Source organism: Carcharhinus amblyrhynchos, chromosome 8 (genome assembly GCF_965287045.1).
Source record: "Carcharhinus amblyrhynchos chromosome 8, sCarAmb.v2.hapA, whole genome shotgun sequence".
Classification (NCBI taxonomy): Eukaryota; Metazoa; Chordata; class Chondrichthyes; order Carcharhiniformes; family Carcharhinidae; genus Carcharhinus; species Carcharhinus amblyrhynchos.
Genome location: NC_137331.1, coordinates 50,119,846 through 50,132,846, shown reverse-complemented (window position 1 = coordinate 50,132,846; position 13,001 = coordinate 50,119,846). Strand labels below are relative to the sequence as shown.

At 44.4% G+C, this 13,001-nt stretch overlaps 1 protein-coding gene across 2 annotated transcripts in view; it reads right to left on the bottom strand.

Moving 5' to 3' along the window:
- LOC145346990 (adenosine deaminase-like) overlaps positions 1 to 11,420 on the bottom strand; it is a 40,636-nt gene extending 29,216 nt beyond the window's left edge. The window contains exons 1-3 of one of the 2 annotated variants that reach the window (XM_080194877.1): positions 11,322 to 11,420; positions 8,729 to 8,790; positions 1,472 to 1,594 (exon numbers count right to left, since the gene is read on the bottom strand). In XM_080194877.1, coding sequence (XP_080051003.1) covers positions 1,472 to 1,594; positions 8,729 to 8,790; positions 11,322 to 11,363 — 227 coding nt within the window. In that variant the 5' untranslated portion in view covers positions 11,364 to 11,420. The remainder of the gene's footprint in view (positions 1 to 1,471; positions 1,595 to 8,728; positions 8,791 to 11,321) is intronic. The other variant, XM_080194878.1, reaches the window with a different exon arrangement.
- Between the last annotated feature and the right edge of the window lie 1,581 nt (positions 11,421 to 13,001).

The window sequence follows — 13,001 nt, the reverse complement described above, 5'->3', positions numbered from 1 at the left end:
GGATCCTCATTACCTCAAACTGATCTAGCAAGTGAAAAACAGAATTCTGCTCAGTATGCTAGACTCGTGTATCACAAATTATGGGTCAGGATCCCAACTGGAGGTCACAGAAAAAGCAGATGGTGTCACAAGAAGTAAAATCACAGTCATCTCCTGCCCCCAATACTGTCCAAGCGGCAATTATTTTTCTTTTAAGCACATCGATTGGCTGTCCCCTTGCAACCTGTCCTGTGACCTCCTGCTGCTAAATGTTTCACAGGGAAATTAGGAATGCACTGTTAATTTCAAGGAGGAACTCAGAACTAATGCAACCCAAACTCCTTTTGCTTTCCCAACAAAAAGCCTCCACAAAGAACGTGCCCCACACTAATCTGCAAACCACAGACACTCCACACCTGTCCTAATCAGTTGCCCACATCAGCCAGCGCCAACAGCTTACCATCTGTGGGAGGACCCAACCCAGAAGCACCCCACCACCCCACCTGCCTCCCCCCACTCACTTCTCCTTCCCCACCCATGAAACACATTGCAAACAATTCCAAAATACATTATTAATTCTTTCCATCGATAGGAAATGTAAACAATTTATGCCAGAATGGGCGGCACGGTAGCACTGAAGTTAACACTGCTGCCTTACAGCGCCAGGGACCTGGGTTCGATTCCCAGCTCGAGTCACTGTCTGGGTGGAGTTTGCAAATTCTCCTCATGTCTGTGTCGATTTCCTCTGGGTGCTCTGGTTTCTTCCCTCAGTCCAAAGATGTGTGGATTAGGTGGATTGGCAATGCTAAATTGACCCGAGTGTCAGGGGGATTAACATGGCAAATATGTGGGGTTACGGGAATAGAGTCTGGATGGGATTGTGGTCAGTGCAGACTTGCTGGGCCAAATGACCTCCTCCTGCATTGTAGGAATTCTATGATTCTTTTGATCTATACTGCCATATCCTCTAATTAAGATGTTGGAATTGTCTCAATGACTGTGCTAAGCAAAATATCCATACGTGAGAAAATGACACCAGATTACAATTCGGCAATCCTGCTGAAAATGTCTTCCCCAGAGGGGGCCAGGTACCACTGGACCAGTTCTCGGCATCTTCACAGCTGACCAGCTACCAACACTGACTGCCAAACCACATCTGGACTCCCAGCCTGGCAGGACTCCAAAGGTGGGGACAACCTGTGGAATGTGGGGGTCATGTTACTCTTCAGATATCATAGCGGAGTTGTAATGGAAAATAGTTTGGGAAGCGCTGCAATAGACTATAGATTAAATCAAAATCTCAGGAAGCTTGTTCATTTTTGAAAGTTAAAACCTTTTAAATTGAATTCAACATAATAAGAGCATTGTATAAATGAACCCTAAAATTAATCTATAACGAGCAAATTTCATGGTGACAATTATATATTCCTAATGATTGTGAGAATTTGGAAAAGCCATAGCCCAGAAAAATATAAAATGAAAATATACTCACGCAATCACAGGCATGTAGTAACTGAACTTTGACAAAACCTCTGTAAGTGAAGATGGTTTGCTGCAGGTTACAAGATTGTGGAGTTCACCTTCATTTTCTGCTGGAATTTGGATTTTTCTCTTCCTAAAGAAAAGGTAATGCTATAAAGTATTATTTTATAAATAATATGTTTCTATACACTTTAACTATTTGCACATTTGTAGCATCTTGAATATCCCCAACATTCCAAGATGATAAGACCATAATGTAGGAGCAGAATTAGTCACTCAGTCCATTGAATGGTGGAGCAGACTCAATCATGGCTGATATTTTTCTCATCCCCATAACCCCGATCCCCTTATTGATCAAGAACCTATCTATCTCTGTCTGAAAGACACTCAACGATCTGGCCTCCACAGCCTTCTGGGACAAAGAATTTCACAGATTCACTACTTTCTGGCTGAAGAAATTCCTCCTCATCTATGTTTAACAGATTGTGCCTTTAGTCTGAGGTTGTGCCCCCTGCTTCTAGTCTTTCCTACTAGTGGAAATATCCTCTTTACATCCATCTATCCAGGCCTCGCAGTATCCTGTAAGTTTCAATTAGATTCCCCCTCATCTTTCTAAACTCCACCGAGTAAAAACCCAGAATCCTCAACCGTTCCTCATACAACAAGCACGACGCACAAATAGACCAAGAAGAAACAATGCCGGGCCAGATGAAATGTGCAAAAACTTTCTCAAAAGCAATGAGTCTTGGAGGTTTTTAAAGTGTCAGGAAGTTGGAGGATCTTGGGAGTTCCAAAGTATTGGACTATGACATATGAATTAGGAACAAGTGGAGGCCACTCAGCCCCTCAAGTCTGCTCTGTCATTCAGTAAGATCATGGTTGATCTGATTGTGACTTCAGCCCCAAATTGCTGCCTATCCTCCATAATCTCTCATCTCCTTATTAATCAACTGTAAATTTGCAAGAATCCCCCAAGTGAATTGTGGGAGCCTGATTTAAATATGTTAATTGAGTGTCTGGTCTTACCACAAGACACTTGCATGCTTGGAAACCTCTTTATGCCCATCCACAGGATGGCAAATTTTCCTGTTCCGCCTGCTACAAGAATCGAGAGGCAAACCATGGAAAGCTTCGTTGACCTCAGGCAAGATTTTCTGGTTTTGGGGTGAGTGTGGCTGAAAAATTCTACCCTGTGAGTTTGAGACACATTCTGCATTTTTCTATTTTTAATTCCCCAGATGCCTGTGGTGTGGGGTTAATATTGAGGCTATACCTTCAACTAGCCTCCCTTTCATACCTGATTAGTTCTATCTTCTTTATCCATACTTTTTAGATGCCTATAACTTCCATTAGTGTTTCCCTTTCTGACCTCTACAAAATTGTTTTTCATAACCCATAACAATTGTGCCACCATGCCACTCAAGGTCTGAGTGAACCTGTTATAAACTGTGCCAATGTGTCATCACGTGGCACAGTTTGAAAGTATGGCAGGGGGTCAGTATCTGGGGTGGAGGTGTTTAATAATATGTGAATACACACCCGGCATTCTCACAGATGGTAAGCATGGGTTTAAGATCGTCCTGATGACTCAAAATATTAATTTTACAAGAAATGGTGAAAGAGGGATCTGGGTGCCTTGGTACATGAATCACAGAAAGTTAATATACAGGTACAGCAAGAAAGGCAAATGGAATGTTGGTCTCCATTTCAAGGGGGATGAAGGATAAAAGTACATTTTACTGCAGCTGTACAGAGTATTGAAAAGACTACATCTGTATGGAGTTTTGGTCTCCTTATTTGAAAGGAAGTATAACTGCGTAAGCAACTGTTTAGAGAAGGTTCACTCCACTCATTCCTGGGATGAGGGTTTTTTTTTCTGAAGAAAGTTTAAACAGGTTGGAGTTTGGAGTTTAGAAGAATGGGAGGTCACCTTATTGAAATACATAAGATCCAGAAACTATTTGATAGAATCCCTATCATTCTAGACTTTCAAAAATCAAGTGGAGGAAAGGCACTGCAGGGTCAATTTACAACTCTGTTGCCTAACAGAGCAGATTGAACATAAGAACATAAGAACATAAGAAATAGGAGCAGGAGTAGGCCATCTAGCCCTTCGAGCCTGCCCCGCCATTCAATAAGATCATGGCTGATCTGTCGCTGCTCAGTTCCACTTTCCCGCCCTCTCCCCATAACCCTTAATCCCCTCTCTTATCAAAAACCCATCAACCCGCGTCTTAAAAATATTTAGCGAGGCAGCCTCCACCACTTCAACGGGCAGAGAATTCCAGAGATTCACCACCCTTTGAGTGAAGAAGTTCCTCCTCAACTCCGTTCTAAACCGCCCCCCTTTTATCTTGAGGCTGTGCCCCCTAGTCCTACTGTCTTTTTTGAGCAGGAAGAGTCTCTCCACCTCTATCCTATCCATCCCATTCATCATCTTATAAGTCTCAATGAGATCTCCCCTCATTCTTCTAAACTCTAACGAGTACAAGCCCAGTTTATTCAGCCTCTCCTCATAGCTCAACCCCCTCAACTCCAGTATCAGCCTAGTAAACCTCCTCTGCACTCCCTCCAAGGCTAAAATATCTTTGCGCAGGTGCGGTGCCCAAAACTGCACACAGTACTCCAGCTGCAGCCTCACCAATGCCCTATACAGCTGCAGCAAGACCTCCCTACTTTTATATTCAATCCCCCTCGCTATGAAGGCCAGCATCCCATTTGCCTTCCTGACCACCTGCTGCACCTGCAAGCTGGGTTTTTGCGACTCATGCACAAGGACCCCGAGGTCCCTCTGCATCGTCGCCTGCTGCAGTTTTTCGCCCCGTAAGTAACAGTCCTTCCTACCATTCTTCCTACCAAAGTGGACCACCTCACACTTGCCAACATTAAATTCCATTTGCCATTTCCTGGCCCATTCGCCCAGCCTATCTAGATCCTTCTGCAGACTCTCCACACCCTCCGCACAATTTGCCGTTCCCCCTATCTTGGTGTCATCAGCAAATTTCGACACCCTACACTCGGTTCCCTCCTCCAGATCATCTATATAAATGGTAAAAAGCTGAGGCCCCAGCACTGACCCCTGGGGCACTCCACTAGTCACCATCCGCCAATCCGAATAGCACCCGTTGACCCCCACTCTCTGCCTCCTATTTGACAACCAATCCTCTATCCACGCTAACACCCTACCCCCAACTCCATGTCCCTCGACCTTCTGCAATAACCTCTTGTGAGGTACTTTGGCACTTCCCACTGTTGTAAACCCATAAATCAGGTGGGTACATGGTCAGCACATTGGTAAGAAATATTGCTGATATTAGAGTTTGACAGACATACCAATACCAAAAGAGACAATATGTGATTGCTGCTATTAGGGAAGTGGGAGAGGGAAGTGGCTGCAAATGTTTCCACAGACAGGGAACCGACGTGACAGGAATATGACATTTCATCCTGCTGACTGTTTAAAATAAAAAATCCTGTAGGAGACAGATTTAGGCATTCAGCAAATAACAGTTAAATTAGACAAGGTTTTATTAAAAATTGGGCAATTGCATACATGACGACTAATAGTTTCATATTTAGCTGGTTTTAAAGTAAGTTTACTTTCCAATCCTTTCTTGCCGCAGTGATTGAGTGACTTCAGTCAACTACCGAGTGCATGACAGGCCACTGGTTATTTTGATTTTCCAGCTGCGGTCTATTCTCCAGCTGAAATTCTGTCACCTGGGCTGACATGCAAACCTCCGCTGCCTCTGGACTTTATGGTGAACTCCCACTTTGGCACCTTTCTGCCCTGCAACCAGTTTTGTACACCTTCTGTGTCCTCATTTCTACTAAAATACTGTCATCGAGTGCTTCTCTGATACTCTATCTTAAGATAGTGCCCTGACTTCACTCACAAAACCCAACTCAGATAACGGTTTTTCCGATGTTCTATACTGACTCCTCCCTGCTGACATCAATGTTATCACGCCTTGGAACTTCTAACTTTATCTCTGACCTCCATTTTTTGATTTTTGTTTACTGTTTATTTCTTGTTTACTATTTGCTTTTTATGTATCCTAACAATTGCTCTGTAACCAGGCCTACATAACTTAGCTGCCGCTCTGGGCCTGAGTCCATCACTCTATTTTGTTTTAAACTTCTTTTCTCTTTACGCCTCTGAGACCATACTATTATAATTTTTGCCTCGTTTTTCTTCCCCTCTCTTGGGTACTCTTTCTTCCAAAATACCTATCCCAATCTTCCAGTACTCCTCGACCTTCCTGCTGTCTTGCTGGCTTCCTGAACTTGACAATCATTTTTAATCATATGGTGGTTAGTTCTGCCACCTCACAGCACCAGGAACCTGGGTTCAATTCCAACCTTGGGTCACGTCTGTGTGGAGTTTGCACGCTCTCCACATCTTTACATGCGTTTTCTCCGGGTGCTCTGGTTTCCACACACACTCCAAAGATGTGTGAGTTAGGTTGATTGGCCATGCTAAATTGTCCCTTAGTATCAGTGGGACTAATGAGGTAAATACACCAGGTTACGGGGATAGGCTTGGGTGGGATTGTTGATGCAGGCTTAACGAGACAAATGGCCTCCTTCTACACTATACGAATTCTATAATTCTTGACATTCTCCAAAGGATTCAGCTTTCACACTCAGTTGTCACATTCCACGCTGCACTCTTTCCTTTAAGTTTCTAGCCTGCCACACCCACTGAGGGAGAATCTTGCTACTCTCCTTCCCATCCATCTCACACCTCCCATTGATGTCCCTGTGGAGTCAATGCATCAGCTCTGCACATCTCCCTCCAGAATGTCTGATCAATTGAGAGCAAGACCCTTGCAATCAGTGAACGTATTATGGACAACCGTATAAACAGCGTGGCCTTGACAGGAGCCTGGCTGAGGGATGATGACACCTTCCCCCTGAATGAAACTGTTCCACCTGGTTATGGCTTCCAGCATTTGCCAAGTCAAAACCATGCCAGTCTGCTAAAATTGCTCACCATCCAGTGTCTCCTGGAATATAAAGCTAACCCCTGGCTATTTTGTCTTCATGTGGAGATGGCTGGCGTTGGACTGGGGTAAACACAGTAAGAAGTCTCACACTACCAGGTTAAAGTCCAACAGGTTTATTTGGTAGTAAATGACTCTAGCTTTCGGGGCTCTGCCCCTTCATCAGGTGAGTGGGAGTTCTGATCACAAACAGGGCATACAAAGGAACACACACAGTTTACAGAATACTGTTTAGAATGTGAGTCTTTACAGCTAATCAAACCTTAACGGTGCAGACAATGTGAGTGGAGATAGCATTAAGCATAGGTTAAAGAGATGTGTACTGTCTCCAGACAGTAAGTGAGATGTTGCAAGTTCAGGCAAGTCATGGGGTTTACAAATAGTGTGACATGAACCCAAGATCCCGGTTGAAGTTGTCCTCATGTGTGCAGAACTTGGCTATCAGTCTCTGCTCAGCGACTCTGCATTGTCATGTGTCGTGAAGGCCACCTTGGAGAACGTTTACCTGAAGATCAGAGGCCGAATGCCCGTGACCACTGAAGTGTTCGCCAACAGGAAGAGAACAGTCTTGCCTGGTGACTGTCGAATGGTGTTCATTCATCCGTTGTCAAAGCATCTGCATGGTCTCCCCAATGTACCATAAGAACATAAGAAATAGGAGCAGGAGTAGGCCATCTAGCCCCTCGAGCCTGCCCCGGCATTAAATAAGATCATGGCTGGTCTGTCGTGGCTCAGTCCCACATTCCCGCCCTCTCCCCATAACCCTTAATCCCCTCGCTTATCAAAAACCTGTCACCCCGTGTCTTAAATATATTGAGCGAGGCAGCCTCCACCACTTCAACGGGCAGTGAATTCCAGAGATTCACCACCCTTTGAGTGGCATGCTTCGGGACATCCTTTCCTGCAGCATATCAGGTAGACAATGTTGGCCGAGTTGCAACAGTATGTGCCGTACCTGGTGGATGGTGTTCTCACGTGAGATAATGGCATCCATGTTGATGATCTGGCATGTCGATGATCCGGCATGTCTTGCAGAGGTTGCTGTGGCAGGGTTGTGTGGTGTTGAGGTCGCTGTTCTCCTGAAGGCTGGGTAGTTTGCTGCGGACAATGGTATGTTCGATTGTGCGGTTGTTTGAAGGCAAGAAGTGTGGGTGTGGGGATGGCCTTGGCAAGATGTTCATCTTCATCAATGACATGTTGAAGACTCTGGAGAAGATGTCATAGCTTCTCTGCTCCGGGGAAGTACTGGACGACAAAGGCTACTCTGTCCACCGTGTCCTGTGTTTGTCTGCTGAGGAGGTCGGTACGGTTTCTAATCAGTACTCTGTAAACTGCATGTGCCTTTACATGCTGTGTTTGTGATCAGGACTCCCACTCACCTGACAAAAGGGCAAACCCTGAAAGCTAGTGGCATTTATTACCAAATAATGCTGTTGAATTTTAACCTGGTGTTGTGAGATTTCTTACTGCACTTCGTCTTCTGTGAACTACCTTTTTAAACCTTCCTTCCAACCTCCTGACCTCTGACAGCAAGTGTGAGGAGCTCATGAGCCTCTCTGTCACTAAGATTGAGACCAACTGATCTGCTACCTCTCTCCCTTCCCCTAAACCACCTCTCAGGTTCCCCCACCACCCCTACTCCACCGCTCCCCCACTCAGAACTCGTATCTTTATTGTTTTGCTTCAATTGCCTCTCTTATCCTTTCCATGGTCAATCTGTTGATGAGGCCCACCTTTTGCTGCTTTGCCCTCACTCTCATCAAACTGCTGACTACCAGCTTCCCTTCCAGACCCTTAGATTCACCAATATTGTTAATGGATCTGTCATCAAGTGTTGTTCCTCTTTCCTTTAAAGCTGCTATCAGCAGCCCTCTCCTAGCAAAAACTTTAACTTCATCACTTTTGCAAACTAATGCTCATCTCTAATTTCCCTTTCTTCTCAAAACCCCATGAATGTGGCATCACCTTCTAAATTCATGCCCATCTTTTCCCGATTCCTGGGCCTCCAACCAGCTTTATACCACAAGTGCTGACATCCGGAGGATTTTGGGTTGCCAGAATAATTGGAAGATTGGGATAATTGGAATGTGGATGATAGCGTGAGAGAGGGAAGCAAAAATCATTATGAAGGAAGACAGGTAACTGCGAGAATTAATCTTGCTAATGCTCTTCCTATACCCAGGAGTGGGAATGAAGCATTTACTTATTTTCCTGTATGCCCTGAATGTATCAGTGAGAATATTAGACATTAAATCACATACTTAGCAAAATGCAAAATAGTTTGAAGTCTTATAGCTCCATCCAGATGACAATGAAGTTCAACCTGTAAAAGAGAAATAGAGTAATATCATGAGCAGAATTTGATATGGGTGGTGGATACCAGTGCAATGAAAACTGGTGCCACCCATGATTTTCAGGAGCCTCGATTGAATACTGCTTTATTGCGGCAGGAATCCTGCCACCGATGTTCCCAACTCCACCGGAGATAATAAACCATTGAACCATCAAGTGCAGGGTGGTGGCTAATGCTGGTATTGTATTGAAACCAACACAGGGAATCAGCAATGGATTCTTCAGAGTCAGGTAAGCAGGTGGGAATAGGGTTCCTAAGGAAGGTCAACAACAAGGGCAGGGGACTGGCTTTCTATAGGGTCTGGCTTCTTAATACCAGATTCCTCAACTGGACACAGAGTGCATGTGAACAAGGGAATCCCAGCCCCCAGCCCATGCCCATGTCTGCAGGTAAATCTGATGTCTGCAGGTAAACCTACAACTGTATAAGGCATTGGTGAGGCCACAGCTGGAGTACTGTGTGCAGTTTTGGTCGCCGCACTCATGCAAGGATATTTTGGCCTTGGAGGGAGTGCAGAGGAGGTTCACTAGGCTGATACCGGAGACGAGGGGGTTGGACTATGAAGAGAGGCTGAATAGACTGGGTCTGTACTCATTGGAGTTTAGAGGGATGAGGGGGGATCTTATAGAGACGTATAAGATAATGAAGGGGATGGATAGAGTAGAAGTAGAGAGATTCTTCCTGCTCAGAAAGGACAGCAGGACTAGAGGGCACAGCCTCAAGATAAGGGGGGAGCAGTTTAGAACAGAGTTGAGGAGGAACTTCTTCACTCAAAGGGTGGTGAATCTCTGGAATTCTCTGCCCGTTGAAATGGTGGAGGCTACCTCGCTAAATATATTTAAGACACGGGTAGATAGGTTTTTGGTAGGCAAGGGAATTAAGGGTTATGGGGAGAAAGTGGAACTGAGCCACTTCAGATCAGCCATGATCTTGTTGAATGGTGGGGCAGGCTCGAAGGGCTAGATGGCCTACTCCTGCTCCTATTTCTTATTTTCTTATTATTATGTTCTTATGATGTGGAGATGCCGGCGCTGGACTGGGATAAACACAGTAAGAAGTCTCACAACACCAGGTTAAAGTCCAACAGGTTTATTTGGTAGCACAAACCACTAGCTTTCCGAGCACTGCTCCTTCATCAGGTAAGTCAGGCAGCGCTTCCAAAACTAGTGGCTTGTGCTACCAAATAAACCTGTTGGACTTTAACATGGTGTTGTGAGACTTCTTACAGTGCAGGTAAACCTGACAGAGTTTGCTAGTCTTCCCAGGTGGCTCAAAGACTAGTGAGAGGAGGAAAGTGACAGCATGAAATTTGCAAAAGAGCAAAGTGAAAGTATGAACTGGAACATTGGAAGATGCCCCAAATAAAGTGTTACCATCATAATGTTCTGGGGCACCACACTGCCAGAGTCCCACCACTCCCAGAAGATGAATATTGCATTTGCAGCAGCCCTTAAAACTCTCATACATGACAGTGTGAGGAATGTTGGATACATTGAGCTTAAAAGTTACAAAAAGACCGTTCTGCAGCACTTTTGACATACCGTAGGCTTAGATTTAAGGTATTCTGAAGTCGTCATTTTGTTGGAGAACAAAATCTGGTATGTATGCCATTAATAGACAAGTGTGTGTTTTTTTTAAGTTTTCAACTTGAACAGTTGGTGTCAGAAATCTTGTTTTGTTATGAGTCAAACATGGAGCAGCATGTAAGTGATTTTATTAACTGGCTGAATACATCCCATAATTACTCACCCCGCCAAGGGCGAGAGTGCAAACTTATGAAATCTGAGCCATTTTAAAAAAAATTGAATGACAGAAGTGAAAAGATAATGGATATATTATTTATTATCTGATGGCTGCGTTATTTTAACTTCTGATTGGAGTCATTTAAAGAAAGCCATGTTCATCCATACAATGGAATATGAATTACTTGACAAAGATTTTTATTCATCCTAATTTCAGTCGAATTACGCACTGAGCGAATTCGCGTTACAAACAGTATCAGTACTATAAAAGACACTTGCAGTCTGAAACAGTCTGGTATTAAGAACAGTCTGAATGACAGATCAGTTTAAGTCTTGAATAACACTGAGTGACACTTTCGGGAAGGGACAGGTCCACTTTGCTTCCCTTCAGACTTTGACACGAACCAACAACTTTCAAATACACCACCAATCCCAGCCCCCACCTTGAAACCTGTTACTGCAGAAACTCCCCTCCATCATAATATAATCATTTGAGAAGAACTTTTTGGAATTTAATTTGCATTAAAATAAATCTTCCGAAAGCACCACTTTTGGTCTGAAGAAGTCAAGCAAAACAATAAACGCGATCAGTTTTGCTGTAAAACCAATGATTGATGGCAAAGTCCTTTCAAACAAAACTACACAAGATCAACAATCTCACCAACGCCACCAGTCCCTTCCTGCCAAAGGCTCACTCTCACGTTAGTTTGAATTTGCTGCACAAATCACCAGGACCTACGTGTCCAGTTTGAACCTTACCTTGGGTTGATTGAACTGTGTTCTTGAAAATACCCCTGCCATGCTCAGAGTCTGTCGGGGCGAATAGACGACACATCATTTAAGTCGTGTTTCTTGCTGATATCAGGGATTATGAAACACGCCTATTTCCTTTGCGTTACCCAAATGTTGCTGCCCTCGCTTTAATTGGTTCCACCGATCCGCCCAATATTTCGCTTTGTCATGGTCCAGCAATATTTTTCACTTCGGTTGCAGCATCGACTCGGTCTAATTCGGTGTTATCCAATAAATTCGCCACTTTCCACAGGTAGCTAATTGTACTTTTGGTCAGTGAATAAAACATAAGCAACAGATACCATCATCACTGAGCATGTGATCTCACTGGTCATATTCCCGAAAGCATGTTGCACTGTATCCTTTCTGTATATTTGGTAGTCAGATAACAAAGAAAGCAGGATTGAACCTGTCTAAAGAAAAGTAGATGCATTTTTGAAGTGGGGGAAAATGCCAGATTATTGGGCAGTTTGCAGAGTAGTGGGGTTTCATTTAGAATTGTTCTATTTAAAGATGAGACATATATTCAATTGAATTTCTTAACTCTATGATCCTAACGTGTTGTTGGCTACTACTGACATCAAGTTGAACAGCACAGCAAAATATCCGTTCCAATGTCTGTGTAAATGCAGAATCTGAAGGCCTGTTGGGATTGTTTTTCTCTTCATGAGATTTACTGCTGTAATGAAAATAACAGAAAATGAGACATTCTTACAAGGGACGTGGTAAATTTGCTGTGGCATACAGCACATCAACATTCACAGCCTGAGGAGGGGGGGAGCGGTGGTGGAGAGCTGATATGAGGACTGACAGTTTCCATGGGGGAAGATTAGGTTCAGGTGGGAAGCTGGTTTATAATTATGTTTACAGAGAGGAGCATGAGAGAATTAGAGGAATGCGAAGAGAGTGTGAAATGCCTCAGTAAGTAGGAGGAGTGGGTGGGGAACATGTAGGGCAGAATACTCTGGGCCTGGCGAGAGGGGGAAATTAATCCACCAGGGTCCCAAAGTCCAGATTCCCAACAATGAGTAAAACTTGGTATTGAGATAGAGCCTGACAGGATTACACTCACTCAATCTTGCAACTCAGGGATGAGAAATACGTGGCAGGGCAATTCTCCCAAAAATATTCCAAGTGCCAAGTTCATGTAAAAACTGGAGTAACTCACGTCGATTTTTTTAATGGGGTTTTCAAAATCAATCACCCACACCCTGTGCACTGCAGATTGCTTTACTGGTTGGACTTAAACCTGGCGTTGTGGGTCTTCTTACTGCAGATTGCCTCAGGATCATTCTCACTGAAAATCAGTAGGTGGGGCCTATTACTGCCAGAGAAGCGGCAGCATAGCACTAAGCGAGCCACTGGCATGCCCCAATCTGTCAGCACAGAGATCGGCACATGCGCAGTGGCCCTGCACTGCGAGCCTCTGATCGCTGGCCAACCCTGCAACCCCGCATCACTGCCCTTGCCGACTCCCGCACCCGCTGGATTGCTGCCCTCCTGGACCTTTTCAGGTCAGCACTGATGCCCCCTCCCCCACGCCCCACCCTGACTGCCCTAAACACCTCTTCCTCCCACCCTGACAGGAAAGTAAAGTAAAGCTTATTTATTAGTCACAAGTAAGACTTATATTAACACTACAATGAA